This window comes from Chiloscyllium plagiosum, unplaced genomic scaffold, assembly GCF_037043375.1.
Source record: "Chiloscyllium plagiosum isolate Xiang-an unplaced genomic scaffold, Cpla_swu_hap1 HiC_scaffold_8, whole genome shotgun sequence".
Lineage (NCBI taxonomy): Eukaryota > Metazoa > Chordata > Chondrichthyes > Orectolobiformes > Hemiscylliidae > Chiloscyllium > Chiloscyllium plagiosum.
This window is the reverse complement of record NW_028270146.1, coordinates 99,543,262-99,557,815: the sequence shown is the minus strand read 5'-3', so window position 1 is coordinate 99,557,815 and position 14,554 is coordinate 99,543,262. Positions and strand designations below refer to the sequence as shown.

The following is a 14,554-nucleotide window of genomic DNA, read 5'->3' as shown; positions in this document are numbered from 1 at the left end:
CAAGGGAAGAGATTGCTAGGCCCTTTGCTGAGATATCTGTATCATTAATAGCCATGGGTGACATGCCATAAGACTAGAGGTTGGCTATTATGGTGCCGTTATTTAAGAATGGTGGCAAAGAATGCCAGGTAACTAGACTGGTGAGCCACACTTCAGTACTGGCTAAGTTGTTGCAGGGAATTCTGAGGGACAGGATTTACGTTCATTTGGAAAGGCAAGGACTGATTAGAAATAGTCAGCATTGGGAATCTGGTCTCACTAACTTGATTAAGTTTCTTGAAGTGACAAATATAGTTAAAGGCAGAGCGGTAGACAATGTTTTCTCAGTACTTCAGCAAGACATTCAACAAGATTCCATATGAGTAGACTAGTTAGCGAGGTTAGATCAATGGAATCCCAGTGAAGCAAGCCAACTGGATACAAAATTGGCTCAAAGGTAAGTGACAGGATGGTGCTGGAGGATTGCTTTTTGGATTGGAGGCAGTGACCAGTGGTGTGCCACAAGGATTGGTACGAGGTCCACTGCTTTTAATTATTTATTTAAATGATTTGGATATGAACATAACAGGTATGGGGTTGCTAAGCCTGCAGATGAAGCAAACATTGGACAACAAAGAAGGTTACCTCAGAGTACAACATGACCTTGGTCAGATGAACCAACAGACCAAAGAGTGGCAGATGGAGTTTAATCTGGATAAATGAAAGGCATTGCTTTTGGTAAGGCAAATCAGGGGAAGATGATTACAGTTAATGGTAAGGTCTTGGGGAGTGTTGCCGGCCAAAGAGGCCAAAGGGTGCAGCTGCATATTTCCTTAAAAATAGAATTGCAAAATGATGGATGGTAAAGAAGGCATTTGACATGCTTGCCTTCATTGGTCAGTGCATGGAGTACAGATGTTGGAATATCATCTTGTGGCTGAACAGGACATTGGTAAGGCCACTTTTCGAATACTATGTTCAATCTCCCTGCTGTAGCAAAAATGATGTGTAACTTTAAAAGGGTTCAGAAAAGATTTACAAGGATATTGCCAGGATTGGAGGGTTTAAGCTATAAGGAAAGGTTGAATAGGTGGTGCATTTTCCCTCTAGAATGTTGTAGGCTGAGTGGTGACCTTAGAGAGGTTGATAAAATCGTAAAGAGCATGGACAGTGCCAACAGTCAAGGTTTTTCATCTCCAGGGTAGGGAAGTCCAAAACTGGAGGGCATAGATATAAAGTGAGAAGGGAAAATTTAAACAGGACCCAAGGGGCAACTTTTTCACACAGTGAGTGGTGTGTATATGCTACAAGCTGCTAGAGGAAGTGGAGAAGGCTGGTACAATTACAACATTTAAAAGGCATCTGGATGGGTACGTGAGCAGGAATGGTTCAGGCGGACATGGGGCTAAAGCTGGCAAGCATGACTGAATTAATTTAGGATATCTGGTTGACATGGATGAGTTGGACCAAAGGGTCTGTTTGTGTACTATATAACTTTGATTATAAAAATGATTTTGCAGTTAAAAAGAAAGGCATACACTGAGTTTGAGGAGAGAAGAGGGGCATGGTCAGGTGAAAATGGGAAACTGAAATCATGACTGAAAAGGAAACATTGGAGATTTCATAAAGCAAGCTTGAACTGGCAAAGCACAAAGGGAGGAGAACAGAATTCCTTAAGGCATTACCATACTAAGTAAACAATCGTCACCAATGTTCAGAGTATAGGGACCAATATTTCAAAGGAAAATCTGACTGGTATGTTTTAAGATTTAGGACACTCAGGCCTGGTGTGAAGTCAGTCATCAAGAAATTTAAAAAAAACAAGAGCAACAAACTTGGACAAGAAGAAGAAAAAATGTTAAAAGCTGCCAAACAAAACTAAAATTGTGTATGACGGAATAATCATGACAGTACTCTCAGTATCTGAGGGAGAACAGGTTCTCAGTTGGGTGGGACACTCCATCAGGGTACCCAGGATCTAGCTTGTGAGTGCTCTATTCACAGAGTACATCTGTGACAGGTGAAATGCAAAGACCTGTGGGTAAAAGGCAAGAATGTAAACTACACAAAGCATAAAAGACTGTAAATGACCATGTATACATGCAGGTACACAAAATAAGATTTCAACACAATTTTTATCTGTTACACTGTGTTCTCTGCGCTGAGACGGACCAAATAACTCATCAAGAAGGTTGTGGGATCAGGAAAACGAGAGAAAAATACTCTCAACTTGAATTCCCGACACCAGGATAATCTCCTGTTTGGCAGATTCCCTAACAGCCTTTTTTACAACCTACACGTTATACAAGAGTTCTGTTGAGGTGTAGCTAGTTTCAGGGTCAGCGATCATTAATTTTTACATATTGGTCACCAGCTGTGTATCTGGGTCTGTAAAGACCAAACTGTTTACCAACCCCTTAAAAAGCGATCACAGAATATCAAGGGAAAAAGGTTCCACACCTATGCTTTTGATCATTCTTGGGTTGAATAACTCCAGAGTTAAAGCTTCTATCCAGAAATTCACCATGGCTAGGGATAGCTTACTCAGTATCTTGCAGTCTGCATGCCTTCCAAACTAATTTGGCTCGGGGGTCATCACTCACATCAAACCGTGAGAGAGAAATAGAAAGATACATTTGGAAAGGGTATACAGAGAACTGAGAAAAGCAAAAGAACTAAAAGTTTAAAAAGTTTTTTTGTGATCTGAAAAGTTATTATAAAGATGCTTTAGCAACATTCACAAATTCAAAGACGTGTTATGACACAAAGGAGCCGCCTGGCTAGTATGTCTGCATTGGATTTCTGTACAAGCATCAAGATTTAGTGTCACTTTCCAGCCCTTCTCTTTAAATCATTCAATGCCCCCTTGGATACCTCAAATGAACGCGTGAAAAGTTCTCACCTCACATTTGCTACAGTACTTAGATACAACTGAGTGGCTTGCTTGGCCACTTCAAAAGCCAGTTAACAGTCAACCATACTGCTTAGTTTTCAGAGTCTTACGTAAGCCAGATTAGGTCTGAATGGCACAGTTCCTTCCCTGAAGAAAATTAGTGAACCAGATGGGTTATGACAACCTATAATGGTTACATGGATGACTATGGGTTAGATTTATATCCTAGATTTTCTTATTGAATTCACATTTCACCATCAACCATGGTGGGTTTCAAACCCACGTCCCAGAAACATTAATCTGGTGTTCTGGATTAGTAGCATAATAACACTACCTACTTTGTCAGTGCCTCTCCCTTTAAAGAGAATTGTGCATACATTTCAATGCAAAGAAAAATTACATGAGAAAATTATGGGGAAAGGGATTAATTGCATAGCTTGATAAAAAAAGCCAATACAATCATGATGGGCTGAAGGGATTCCTTGGGTGAACTGTTCTGAATCATCGATTCACTTTCTATATAACAGTTGCAATGAATGTTCAGTGCTGAGAACAGGGTGCAGCTGGTTTTCTTATTTTATTTGTTTCATTGGATGCATTTTGTGAAACAAGGCAAATTTGCCAAGTCACATTACATCAACATGTTTAGGCATCAATTTTTAATTGCTGGATGTGTTATGTAGTGCTGGTGTGCAATCACAGCCTAGTGTCAAGACCAAACTGTGCGTAAATTCAAATCCCAGGTTTTCTACTTTGTCCTTATATCCTAAACACTTCTACCTGCTTTGTGGTTTAGAGCACACACAGGCATGGGTGACCATGGAGATTAAGGAGTATGAAACATGGTTTTATGGTCTTAGTATAGGCTTTGACAAGGACAGTTGACAATGAGATTTTTAAGAGGTTTGTGTCATTTTACCAAGCCTACAAACTCCTAGTTTCTTTAAAAAATTTGAAGCCTAGGTTTTCTGTGCATTACAAAGTCAAAGCACCAAAGGCTTGGTGATTGATGCTCTCCTGTCTGTTTAATCTAGACATTTGGGGCAGAGGAACTGAATACTCTTTATGCAAATTCTTGGCAACAACAGCATGGAGCAAAAAAGCTTCAATCGGTAAATTTCAAACAGGGGAATAAAACAAGGTACAGACTCTGAAACATCATTCAAACGCAAAATTTTCATATTATGTAAAAAATAAGGAACAGGAGCAAGCCATTATGCCTCCTGAGCCTGGACAACCATTCAACAGGATCACAGTTGATGACATTCCTCATGATCACATTCCTGCACTTCCCCAAAAAACCTTGATTCTCTGACTGATCAAGAATCCATCTCAGCTTTAAAATATACACAAAGACTCTTCCCCCACAGCTCTCTGGAGCAAGGAGTTCCAAAGAGACAACCTTCAGAGAAGAAATTCTTCATCTCAGTCTTACATTGGCACCCCTTTATTCTAAGGCAACGTCGTCCTATCCTAGGCTCTCTCATGAGGGAAAACATCTTCTGAGTATTTACCCTGTCAATCCCATTAAGAATCCCATGTGTCAAAGAGATCCTTTCTCATTCTTCTAAATTCCAGTGAGCAGAGCCCCAAACTGTTTAACCTTTGCTCATAAGACAATCTCTCCACACCGGCATCATCCTAGAGAACCTTCTTTGAACTGTCTCTAATGAAATAATACAGTACTCCAGATGTGATTTCACCAACACTTTGTACAGTTGCAGGAAGACTTCCCTACTCTCATACTCCAGCCCTCTTGAAAGGAGAGCCAATATTCCATTTAGCTCGCCTTCCTGAACGCTGCACCTGTGCACCTGCTTTCTTAGTGCACAAGTACCCAAGGCCTTGTGTCGTAGTTTCCTCCATTTAAAAAAACATATCCTGTTCTTCTCCACCAAAATGAGTAACTTCACATTTTCCACATTCTACTCCATTTGACAAATTTTTGCCTGTTTATCTAACCTATCAATCCCTCTCTAAACTGTTCGCATCCTGCATTTTCATTTAATCACGTTGCTCACTGGCCAATTCTCTAAAAATACCTCCAACATGAGCTCTTAGATTATGACTTAATGTTTTGCGGTACCTTGTTGAACACCTTCGGCAAATCCAAATACAATCTACTGGTTTCTCTCTATCCACCATTTGAGACTTCCTCAAAAGGCAAGTAAATTAGTCGATACAATTTTCCTTTCATGAAGCCATGTTGATTCTGCTCGATTAGATTATGAATTTCCCAATGTGCTATTACTTCCTCAGTAAGTAATTCCAACATTTCCCCCCCACAATAGATGTTATTTTAATTGACCAATAATTACCCGATTTCTGCCTTTTTAGTAGGGATACCATATTGACAGTTTTTCAGTATTTCTGTAGAATCCAAGGATTTTTGGAAAATTATAATCAATTCTTCCACTTTTCCCTGTAGCTACTTATTTTAAGATCCTAGGGTGGAAGCCATCATGTTGAAGAAGCGCACCTGCTTTTAGCCTCATAGGCTATCTCATACTACTACTTTAGTCAAAGTGCTGAATGCCTCTCCATATTCTTTAGTATTAATAGCATGTTCAAAGTATCCTCTGCGTAAAAACAGATGCAAAATGTCTGCTTAACTCCAGTGCCATTTTTTAATTCACCACAACCATCTCCCAGGTTAATTTTCTATGGGACCGATGATCACTTTGGGACTCCACCTTAGTTTTTGAGTGTTAAATGAAGCTCTAATTGCCATTTTTCATATTCCTCACTAGTTTGTCCATGTAGTTTATTTTCTCATTTCATTACCTTTTTAGACCTCCCCTGTTGAATTCTTTATTGATTAGCTGCGGTTGTTTCATCCCTCTCAGAATCTTTTTTCCTTATTAGGATGCACTTTGTTCAAAGTCATAAATTACCTCCTTAAATGTCTGCCACTGCTTGCCTATGTCTTGCCTGCTCATCTATCTGCCCAGTCTGCTTTAGCTAACTCTACCTTCATTTCATTGCAATTCCCTTAAAAGTTAAACAGTTATTTCCAACATAAGTTTCTCACTGTCAAATTGAATGTTAAATTCTACGATGTTATGAATGTTGCTACCTAGGGCATCTTTTACTCAGAGGTCATTTATTATACCTGCTTCATTATGAATCATTAGATTAAAGATAGCCTTGATGGCTCAATAACTTATTTGTCTATGAAATTATCCCAAATAGCCTCAATGAATTCATTACCACAGCTATCTTTTCCAACTTGACTCATCCAACTAATTTGGAGATTGTTGTTTTATTTTTAAACATGATCCTATTTATCGATTCATATCCTTTCCTCCAGTATGGCTACTGCTTTGTTTTTATTTTTGGTGTGAGGGGAATCCATACAGCATCCGTCCCAATATCTTATTGCCTTTGCTGTTACTTATCTTGACCAAACAGAGCCTACATCAGAGCCTTGATCATCTCTCACAACTGTCCTCATTTTATCTCTCATTAACAGAGGTTCCCCACCAACTTTTCCTTCCTTTCTGTCCTTCCATATGAAATAGCTTTTCAGGTATCTAGTTTGTCAAGCCATCTTAATAAATTTTATATATTTCACTGAACTCTCTGGAATATAATCTACTTGAAGGACCAGGCTATAAAGGACTGGTGTGCTGCATGCACAATGAAGCCCACTTTTTCCTCGAATCACAATCACTGAGAAACCAAGTACTCTCAAGGTAGGTCATTAAGAATCATATCCCCAGGAATTATTAGCGAATATTGTCTTTTCTCCAGAATCTTTCTTTGGGAGCAGTATTCTGTAAGGAGACATTTTCATGAAGATCTCCACATATCTCATTAAACCTGAAACTGCCAGTCAGAACTACTGGACTACTGCTTGCTAAGCGAGTTATGGTTGCAGCTGTTTAAGTGCAATACTGGAGGCTCACGATGAAAATTAAGGGAACGCATCCACACCAAAGGATTATCTGAGACAGAAAAAACAATATCAGGAATAAAAGAATGACTGGAGAGAAATTAGGGCCAAAGATAGTAGTGGGACGTTGCGCATGCAGTCGGAGGAGATAGGGGAAGTGCTAGATGAATATTTTACATCAGTATTCACACTGGGAAAAAAAAAACGTTGTCGTCAATAATCTGGAGATACAGGCTACTATACCAGATGGGATTGAGGTTCATAAGGAGGGGGAGTTAGCTATTTTCACACTTTCCAGAATTGCTAAGTCCCCTGGGGCAGATGGGATTTATCACAGGATTCCAGGAAGCCAGGGAGGAGATCGTAGAGCCTTTGGCTTTGATCTTTACGTTGTCATTGTCTACAGGAATAGTGCCAGAAGACTAAATGATAGCAAGTGTTGTCCTCTTGTTCAGGAAGGGGAGTAGGGACAGTCCGGGTAATTATACATCAGTGAGCCGTACTTTGGTTGTGGGTAAAGTATTGGAAAGGATTATGAGAGATATGATTGATCATCTAGAAAGAATCAAGTTGATTAGGGATAATCAACATTGTTTTATGAAGGACACGTCGTGCCTCACAAACCTTACTGAACTCTTTGAGATGGTGACCAAATAGGTGGTTGAGGGTAAAGCGATTGACGTGATGTGGTGTATAGGGATTTCACTAAGATGTTGATAAGGTTCCCCAAAGTAGGCTATTGCACAAAACACGGAGGCATGGGATTCAGGAGGATTTAGTGGTTTGGATCAGATTTTGGCTAGCTGAAAGACGAGGGGATGCTGGTTGATGGGAAATATTCATCCTGGAGTTCAGTTACTACTGGTGTACCACAAGGATCTGTTTTGGGTCACTGCTGTTTATCATTTTTATAAATGACCGGGATGAGGGCATAGAAGGCTGGGTTAGTAAATTTGTGGATGATCCTAAGGTTGGTGGAGTTGTGGATAGTACCATACAATGTTGCAGATTACAGAGGGGCATAGATAAACTGCAGAGCTGGGCTGAGGGGTATCAGCCCATGGGAGACTGGTTTGCAAGGTTAATTCTCATGGAATACAGGGAGAACTAGCCATTTGGATACAGAACTGGCTCAAAGACAGAAGACAGAGGGTGGTGGTGGAGGGTTGTTTTTCAGACTGGAGGCCTGTGACCAGTGGAGTGCCACAAGGATCGGTGCTGGGTCCACTGCTTTTCATCATTTGCTGAACAAAGACCTTCGAGTGCAGGTTCATAGCTCCTTGAAAGCAGACTCACAGGTAGGTATGATAGTCAGGAAGGTGTTTGGTATTTTTCCTTTATTGGTCAGAGTACTGAGTATAGGGGTTGGGAGGTCATGTTGCGACTGTACAGGACATTGGTTTGGCCACTGTTGGAATATTGCGTGCAATTCTGGTCTCCTTCCTATTAGAAGGATGTTGTGAAACTTGAAAGGGTTCAGAAAAGATTTATAAGCATGTTGCCAGGGTGGGAGGATTTGAGTTATTGAGAGAGTTTGAATAGACTGGGGCTGTCTTCCCTGGAGCGGAGGTTGAGGGGTGACCTTATAGAGATTTATAAAATCATGAAGGGCATGGATAGGATAAATAGACAAAGTCTTCTCCCTGGGGTGGGGGAGTCCAGAATCATAAGGCATAGCTTTAGGGTGAGAGGGTGAAGATATAAAAGAGACCTAAGGGGCAACATTTTCACACAGAGGGTGGTGCATGTATGGAATGAGCTGCCAGAGGAAGTGGTGGAGGCTAGTACAATTGCAACATTTAAAAGGCATCTGGATGGGTAAATGAATAGGAAGGGTTTGGAGGGATATGGGCCAGGTTCTGGCAGGTGGGACTAGATTGGGTTGGGATATCTGGTTGGCATGGACGGGATGGACCAAAGGGTCTGTTTCCATGCTTGTTCATCTCTATGACTCTAAATGAAGCTTAATGCAGAAAAGCATGAAGTGATTCACTTTGGAAGGAGTAATAGGAATAGAGAGTACTGGGCTAATGCTAAGATTCTCAGCAGTATAGATGAGCAGAGAGACCTCTGTGTTCATGTTCATAGATCCCTGAAAGTTCCCACCCAGGCTGATAGGGTTGATAAAGTGGCAGATGGTATATTAGTTTTTAGTGGTAGAGGGACTGAGTTTCGGAGTTTCAGAGCTGCAGCTGTACAAAATTCTGGTGTGGCCGCACTTGGGGTATTGCGTACAGTTCTGGTGGTCGCATTATATGAAGGATGTTGAAGCTTTGCAAAGGATTCAGAGGCGATTTACTAGGATGTTGCCTGGTATGGAGGGAAGGTCTTATGACGAAAAGCTGAAGGACTTGAGGCTGCTTAATTTAGAGAGAAGGTTAAGAGGTGACTTAATTGGGACATAAAAGATAAGAGGGTTTGATAGGCTAGACAATTATAGCCTATTGCCTCAGATAGTGATGGTTAGCACAAGGGAACTGCTTTAAATTGAGGGTTGATAGGTAAAGGACAGACATCAGAAGTAGTTTCTTCACTCAGTAGCAGGAATGTGGAATGCCCTACTTGCAACAGTAGAAGACTCACCAACTTTCAGGGCATTTAAATGGTCACTGGATAAACATATGGATGAAATGGAATAGTGTGGGATAGATAGGCTTTAGAATGGTTCCATTTTTACAGAGCGGCGAGTAGAGAAGGTGAACTGAACGAGGGCTGCCGGGAAGGTAAGGGCTTAATATATATTTGGGCAGTGGCTAAACCAGAGATACTACACATGTTGCATCTCCCTCCTGTCCCCCTCCTCTAATCGGAAGAAAAAGACTCTGAGGTAAGGCTTTTATTTTTTCTTTATCATATATTTAAGTGCATTGTCTGGTTTTAGTTAGTTCATATAAAGCTAAGCTTACAATGGACCTCAGACACATGCCTCTTGCTTGATGTGGGAGCTTAGGAATGTGGTTGACATTCCTGACTCTTACACTTGCAAGAAGCGCGTCCAGCTGCAGCTCTTGTTTGACTGCATGACGGCTCTGGAGCTGCAGATGGATTCACTTGGAGCATCTGCAATGCTGAGGAGGTTGTGGATAGCACGTTTAGTGAACTGGTCACACCGCAGGTTAGAATTGCTGAGGGAGACAGTGAATGGGTGACGAAAAGGCAGAGAAAGTGTAGGAAGGCAGTGCAGGTGTCTCCTGTGGTCATCTCCCTCCAAAACAGGTATACCATTTTGGATACTGTTGGGGGAGATGGCTCACCAGCAGAAGGCAGCAGTTGTCAAGATCATGGCAGGAACTGCTGTTCAGAAGAGCGGAAAGATGACTCGTAGGGCCATAGTTATAGGGATTCTACTGTAAGGGGAGTAGGTAGGTGGTTCGGTGGCCGAAAACGGGACTCCCGGATGGTATGTTGCCTCCCAGGTGCCCAAGTCAGGAATGTCACCGATTGGCTGCAGAGCATTTTAAAAGGGGAGGATGAACAGCCAGTTGTCTTGGTGCATATAGGCACCAATGATAAGTAAAAAACGAGATGAGGTCCTGAAAGAAGAATTCAGAGAGCTAGGAGAGAAGTTAAAGAGGAGGACCTCAAAGGGTAGTGATTTCGGGATTAATACCAGTGCCACGTGCTAGCCAGGGTAGACATGAAAAAATAGGCAGGATGAACACGTGGCTTGAGGGATGGTGTAGGAGGGAGGGGTTTAGATTTGTTGGGCATTGAGACCAGTTCAGGGGAAGGTGGGAGTATTCCAAAACAGACGGTCTACATCTGAACCAGACTGGAACCAATGTCCTTGGGGGAGTTTTTGCTACTGCTGTTGGGGAAGTTTTAAACTAATGTGGCAGGGGGCTGTGAACCAGAAGAGAAAACAAGTAGGCAGCGAGGAGATGAACACAAAAGAACTGGTGGCCTGAAATGCACCTACTTTAATGCAAGGAGTACAGTGTTTAAGGCAGACGTTAAGGCTTGGATTGGTGCTGGGAGTATGACGTTATTGCAATCACAGAGACTTGGTAGAAGGAAGGGCATGATTGGCAACAAAATGTTCCAAGATATAGACGCTTCAGACAGGACAGGGAGGGAAGTAAAAGGTGGGGGACGAGAGTTCAATTGCTGGTCAGGGATGATATCACGGCTGTGCTAAAGGAAGACACTATGGAGGTCTTGGGTAGTGAGGCATTATGGGTGGCGCTGAGAAATTAGAAGGTTGCAGTTAACATTGTTGGGGCTGTATTACAGGCCTCCCAACTGTGAGCCTGAGGTAGAAGAACAAATAGGTCAACAGACTATGGAAAGATGTAGAGGCAATAGGGTAGTGGTGATGGGAGATTTTAATTTTCCCAACATTGACTGGGGTACACTTAGTTTCAGAGGTCTGGATGGGGTAGAATTTGTAAGAAGCATCCAGGACAGTTTTCTAGAGCAATATGTCAATAGTCTGATGAGGGAAGGGACCATATTGGGCGTGGTACTGGGGAACGAGCCAGGACAGGTGGTAGAAGTTGCGATGGGGGATTTCTTTGGGAGCCGTGACCACAATTCTGTCGGTTTTAGAATCCTCTTAGATAAAGATGAGTGGTCCCAAGGGAAGAGTACTGAACTGGGCCAAGGCCAATTATATCAAAATTAGGCAGGAGCTTGGAAATGTGGATTGGACACAGCTATTTGAAGGGAAGTCCACATTTGATATGTGGGAGGCTTTCAAAGATAGGTTAAAGATAGTGCTGGATAGGCATGTCCCGTTGAAGGCAAAGGATAGGAAGGGCAAGATTAGTGGACCATGGATGACAGGAAAAATTGTACGACGAGCCAAGAGGAAAAGGGAAGCAGCTAAGAACAGAACGGGCCCTGGAGGAATATCAGAAGAGTAGGAGAAGTCTTAAACAAGGAGTCAAGTGGGCTAAAAGGGGTCATGAAATAGCTGTAGCTAGCAGAATTAAGGAGAATCCCAAAGCATTTTATTCTTAAGAAGTGAGTAACTAGAGAAAGGATTGGTCCACTAAAGGATAATGAAGGAAGGCTGTGTGTCGAACCTGAGCGAATGAGTAAGATTCTCAATGATTATTTTGCATCAGTGTTCACTGAGGAGAGGAACATTATGAATCTTGAGATTAGAGATAGAAGCTTGATTAGTCTGGATCACGTTGACAGAAATAGGGGAGATGTGTTGGGTAGGCTAGAGGTTAAGGTGGACAAATCCCCAGGACTGGATGGAATGTTTCAGAGATTGCTGAGGGCACCGAGAAAGAAAAAAGCTAGGGCCCTGACAGATAACTTTGTGGCATCCTTAAATACAGGTGAGGTGCCGGAGGACTGGAAGGTTGTACAAGAAGGGTTGTATGGATATTCTGGGTAACTACAGACCAGTGAGCCTGACGTCAGTGGTGGGAAAGTTGCTGGAGAGGGTACTGAGGGATAGGATCGATTTATATAAAGAAAAGAATGGGCTTATCAGTGATAGGCAACATGGTTTTGTGCGGGAGAAGAGCATGCCTTACCAACTTGAGAGAGATCTTCGAGGAAGTGAGCAAGTTGATCGATGAAGGAAGGGCTGTTGATGTCATATACATGGACTTTAGTAAGGCGTTTGAGAAGGTTCCCCATGGTAGACTAACAGAGAAAGTGAAGTCACATGGTGCGCAGGGTATTCTAGCTAGGTGAATAAAGAACTGGTTGAGCAACAGGAGACAGTAGTTGTTGAACAGAATTTCTCGAAATGAAGAAAGGTGACCCAGTTGGGGCCACTGTTGTTTGTGTACACATAAACGATCTAGAAGAGGGCATTGTTGGTATGATCAGCAAGTTTGCAGATGACACAAAGATTGGTGGAGTAGCAAAAAGCATAGGGGACTGTCAAAGAATACAGGAGGATATAGATTGACTGGAGAGTTGGGGGGAAAAGTGGCAGATGGATTTCAATCCAGACAAATGTGAGGTGATATATTTAGGCAAGACTAATTCTAAAGCAAATTATACAATGAATGGAAGAGCCTTGGGAAAAGTTGATGGACAGAGAGATCTGGGAGTACAGTTCATTGTACCCTGAAGGTTGCTGCACAGGTGGACAGAGTGGTCAAGGAGGCATTTGTATGCTTGCCTTCATTGGATGGGATATGGAATATAAGAGCTGGCAAGTAATGTTAAAATTATACAAGACAAGTATTATACAAGTACTTCACACAGAGGGTGGTGGACATCTGGAACACGTTGGCAGCAGAGGTGGTAGAGGCAGGCACGGTAGATTCATTTAAGATGCGTCTGGACAGATGCATGAGTAGGTGGGGAGCAGAGGGATACAGATGATTAGGAATTGGGTGACAGGTTTAGACAGTAGATTTAGATCGGCTCAGGCTTGGAGGGCCAAAGGGCATGTTCCTGGGCTGTAAATTTTCTTTGTTCTATGTCGGCGCAACATCTAGGGCCGAAGGGCCTGTTCTGTCTGTACATGTTCGATGTTCTAACAGGAAAAGCAGGTGTTTAAGTTAAGGAAGTGAGGTTTACTCAAGCTTCTGTTTGGCCACCGAAGTGGAAATAAAAGGCTCAAAAGCACCATTGTCACAGAGCAGCAGTGTGTTAGTCAACATCGACACAAAAGTCTTAAAGGAGGATGGGCTTACAGACTTTTCAGAATCAAGTGCACACACTTCTATCTTTCTTACCGTAATCTTCTTGACTGACATTAACCATCACACCTCCTCCAATATCAATCTGTCTGAAGATCACACTGTCATCCAGCTTCATCAATATTTCCTCCTGCAAAGCATCATTCCCAGAAGCTCGCTTCCGACTCATGAAGTGTGCATACAGCTCTGTTTGCGTGATTAGGAAATTCAACTTCCGCTGCTGTCTCTTTGCCTATGGGTCAATGAAAGCAGGTTTTAAAAGTTTTCTGACAGACAAGAAAACAGGGGAGAAGAGGTCTTCCCAGAGCTCTCAGTTACAGTATTAGGTGAAAGGAGGAATTTTTGGAACATTTTTGAAGGTAACCTGTATGACTATCTACACTTTCCTCATCTGTTCATCATAGCAAACAGGTTGGTGATAAGTACATTTTTTTCTTGGGCAAGGTAACTGAACTACATGTGACACTCCAGGTATGGTCTCCCCAAGGCTTGATATAATTGCTTAAAGTCCTCTAATAAAAGCCAATAGCATTTACTTTAATTTCTTGCTATACCTGCAGTAAACTTTCAGTGACACATGAACAAGGACTCCAGAATCCCTCTGATATTCAACACTTCCAAGTGTCACACCATTTATGGAACTCACTTTACTGCTTGTCCAAAGTTGACAACGTGACATTTCTAGACATTGTACTTGGTCTGCCAAACTTTTGCCCAATCAACTTCGCCTCTTCAAATCCACTTTAATCGTCTTTTATCTTCCTCACAACTCTCAATGTGACATAGCTCTGTGCCACTGTGAATTTGGAAGTGTTACGCTGAATCTTCCACCCTAATCTTTGATTCACATTGCCACAATCCAACAGCATAATCCATTTGAAGAGTTCTACCATGTCAGTAACATTGAAGGGAATCCACAGAACTCTAACTGGTCATTAACCATGTTCCATCTAATATCCACAAACAACATCCTTACAATCTACATTAACAGACAGGCTTGTAATTTTGAAGGTGTAATTTTCTCACTTCGATAGCAGGAGCAAATAAACATTCTCCATTGTATTTGGAGCACTGAAAAAGACTGGATTGTGGGATACAAAGAGTAGGGGCTCATAAAAAATTACATTCATGCTTCAGCAAACAAAATCACTTGTACAAATCCCAGATCAG

General features: G+C 41.9%; 1 protein-coding gene across 2 annotated transcripts in view; it reads right to left on the bottom strand.

Annotated features, from left to right (window-relative positions):
• The window catches only part of ino80 (INO80 complex ATPase subunit), a 215,530-nt gene that overhangs the window by 132,295 nt on the left and 68,681 nt on the right, over positions 1-14,554 (bottom strand). For both annotated transcript variants that reach the window (XM_043698306.2, XM_043698307.2), the window contains exon 10: positions 13,421-13,616. In XM_043698306.2, coding sequence (XP_043554241.2) covers positions 13,421-13,616 — 196 coding nt within the window. The remainder of the gene's footprint in view (positions 1-13,420; positions 13,617-14,554) is intronic.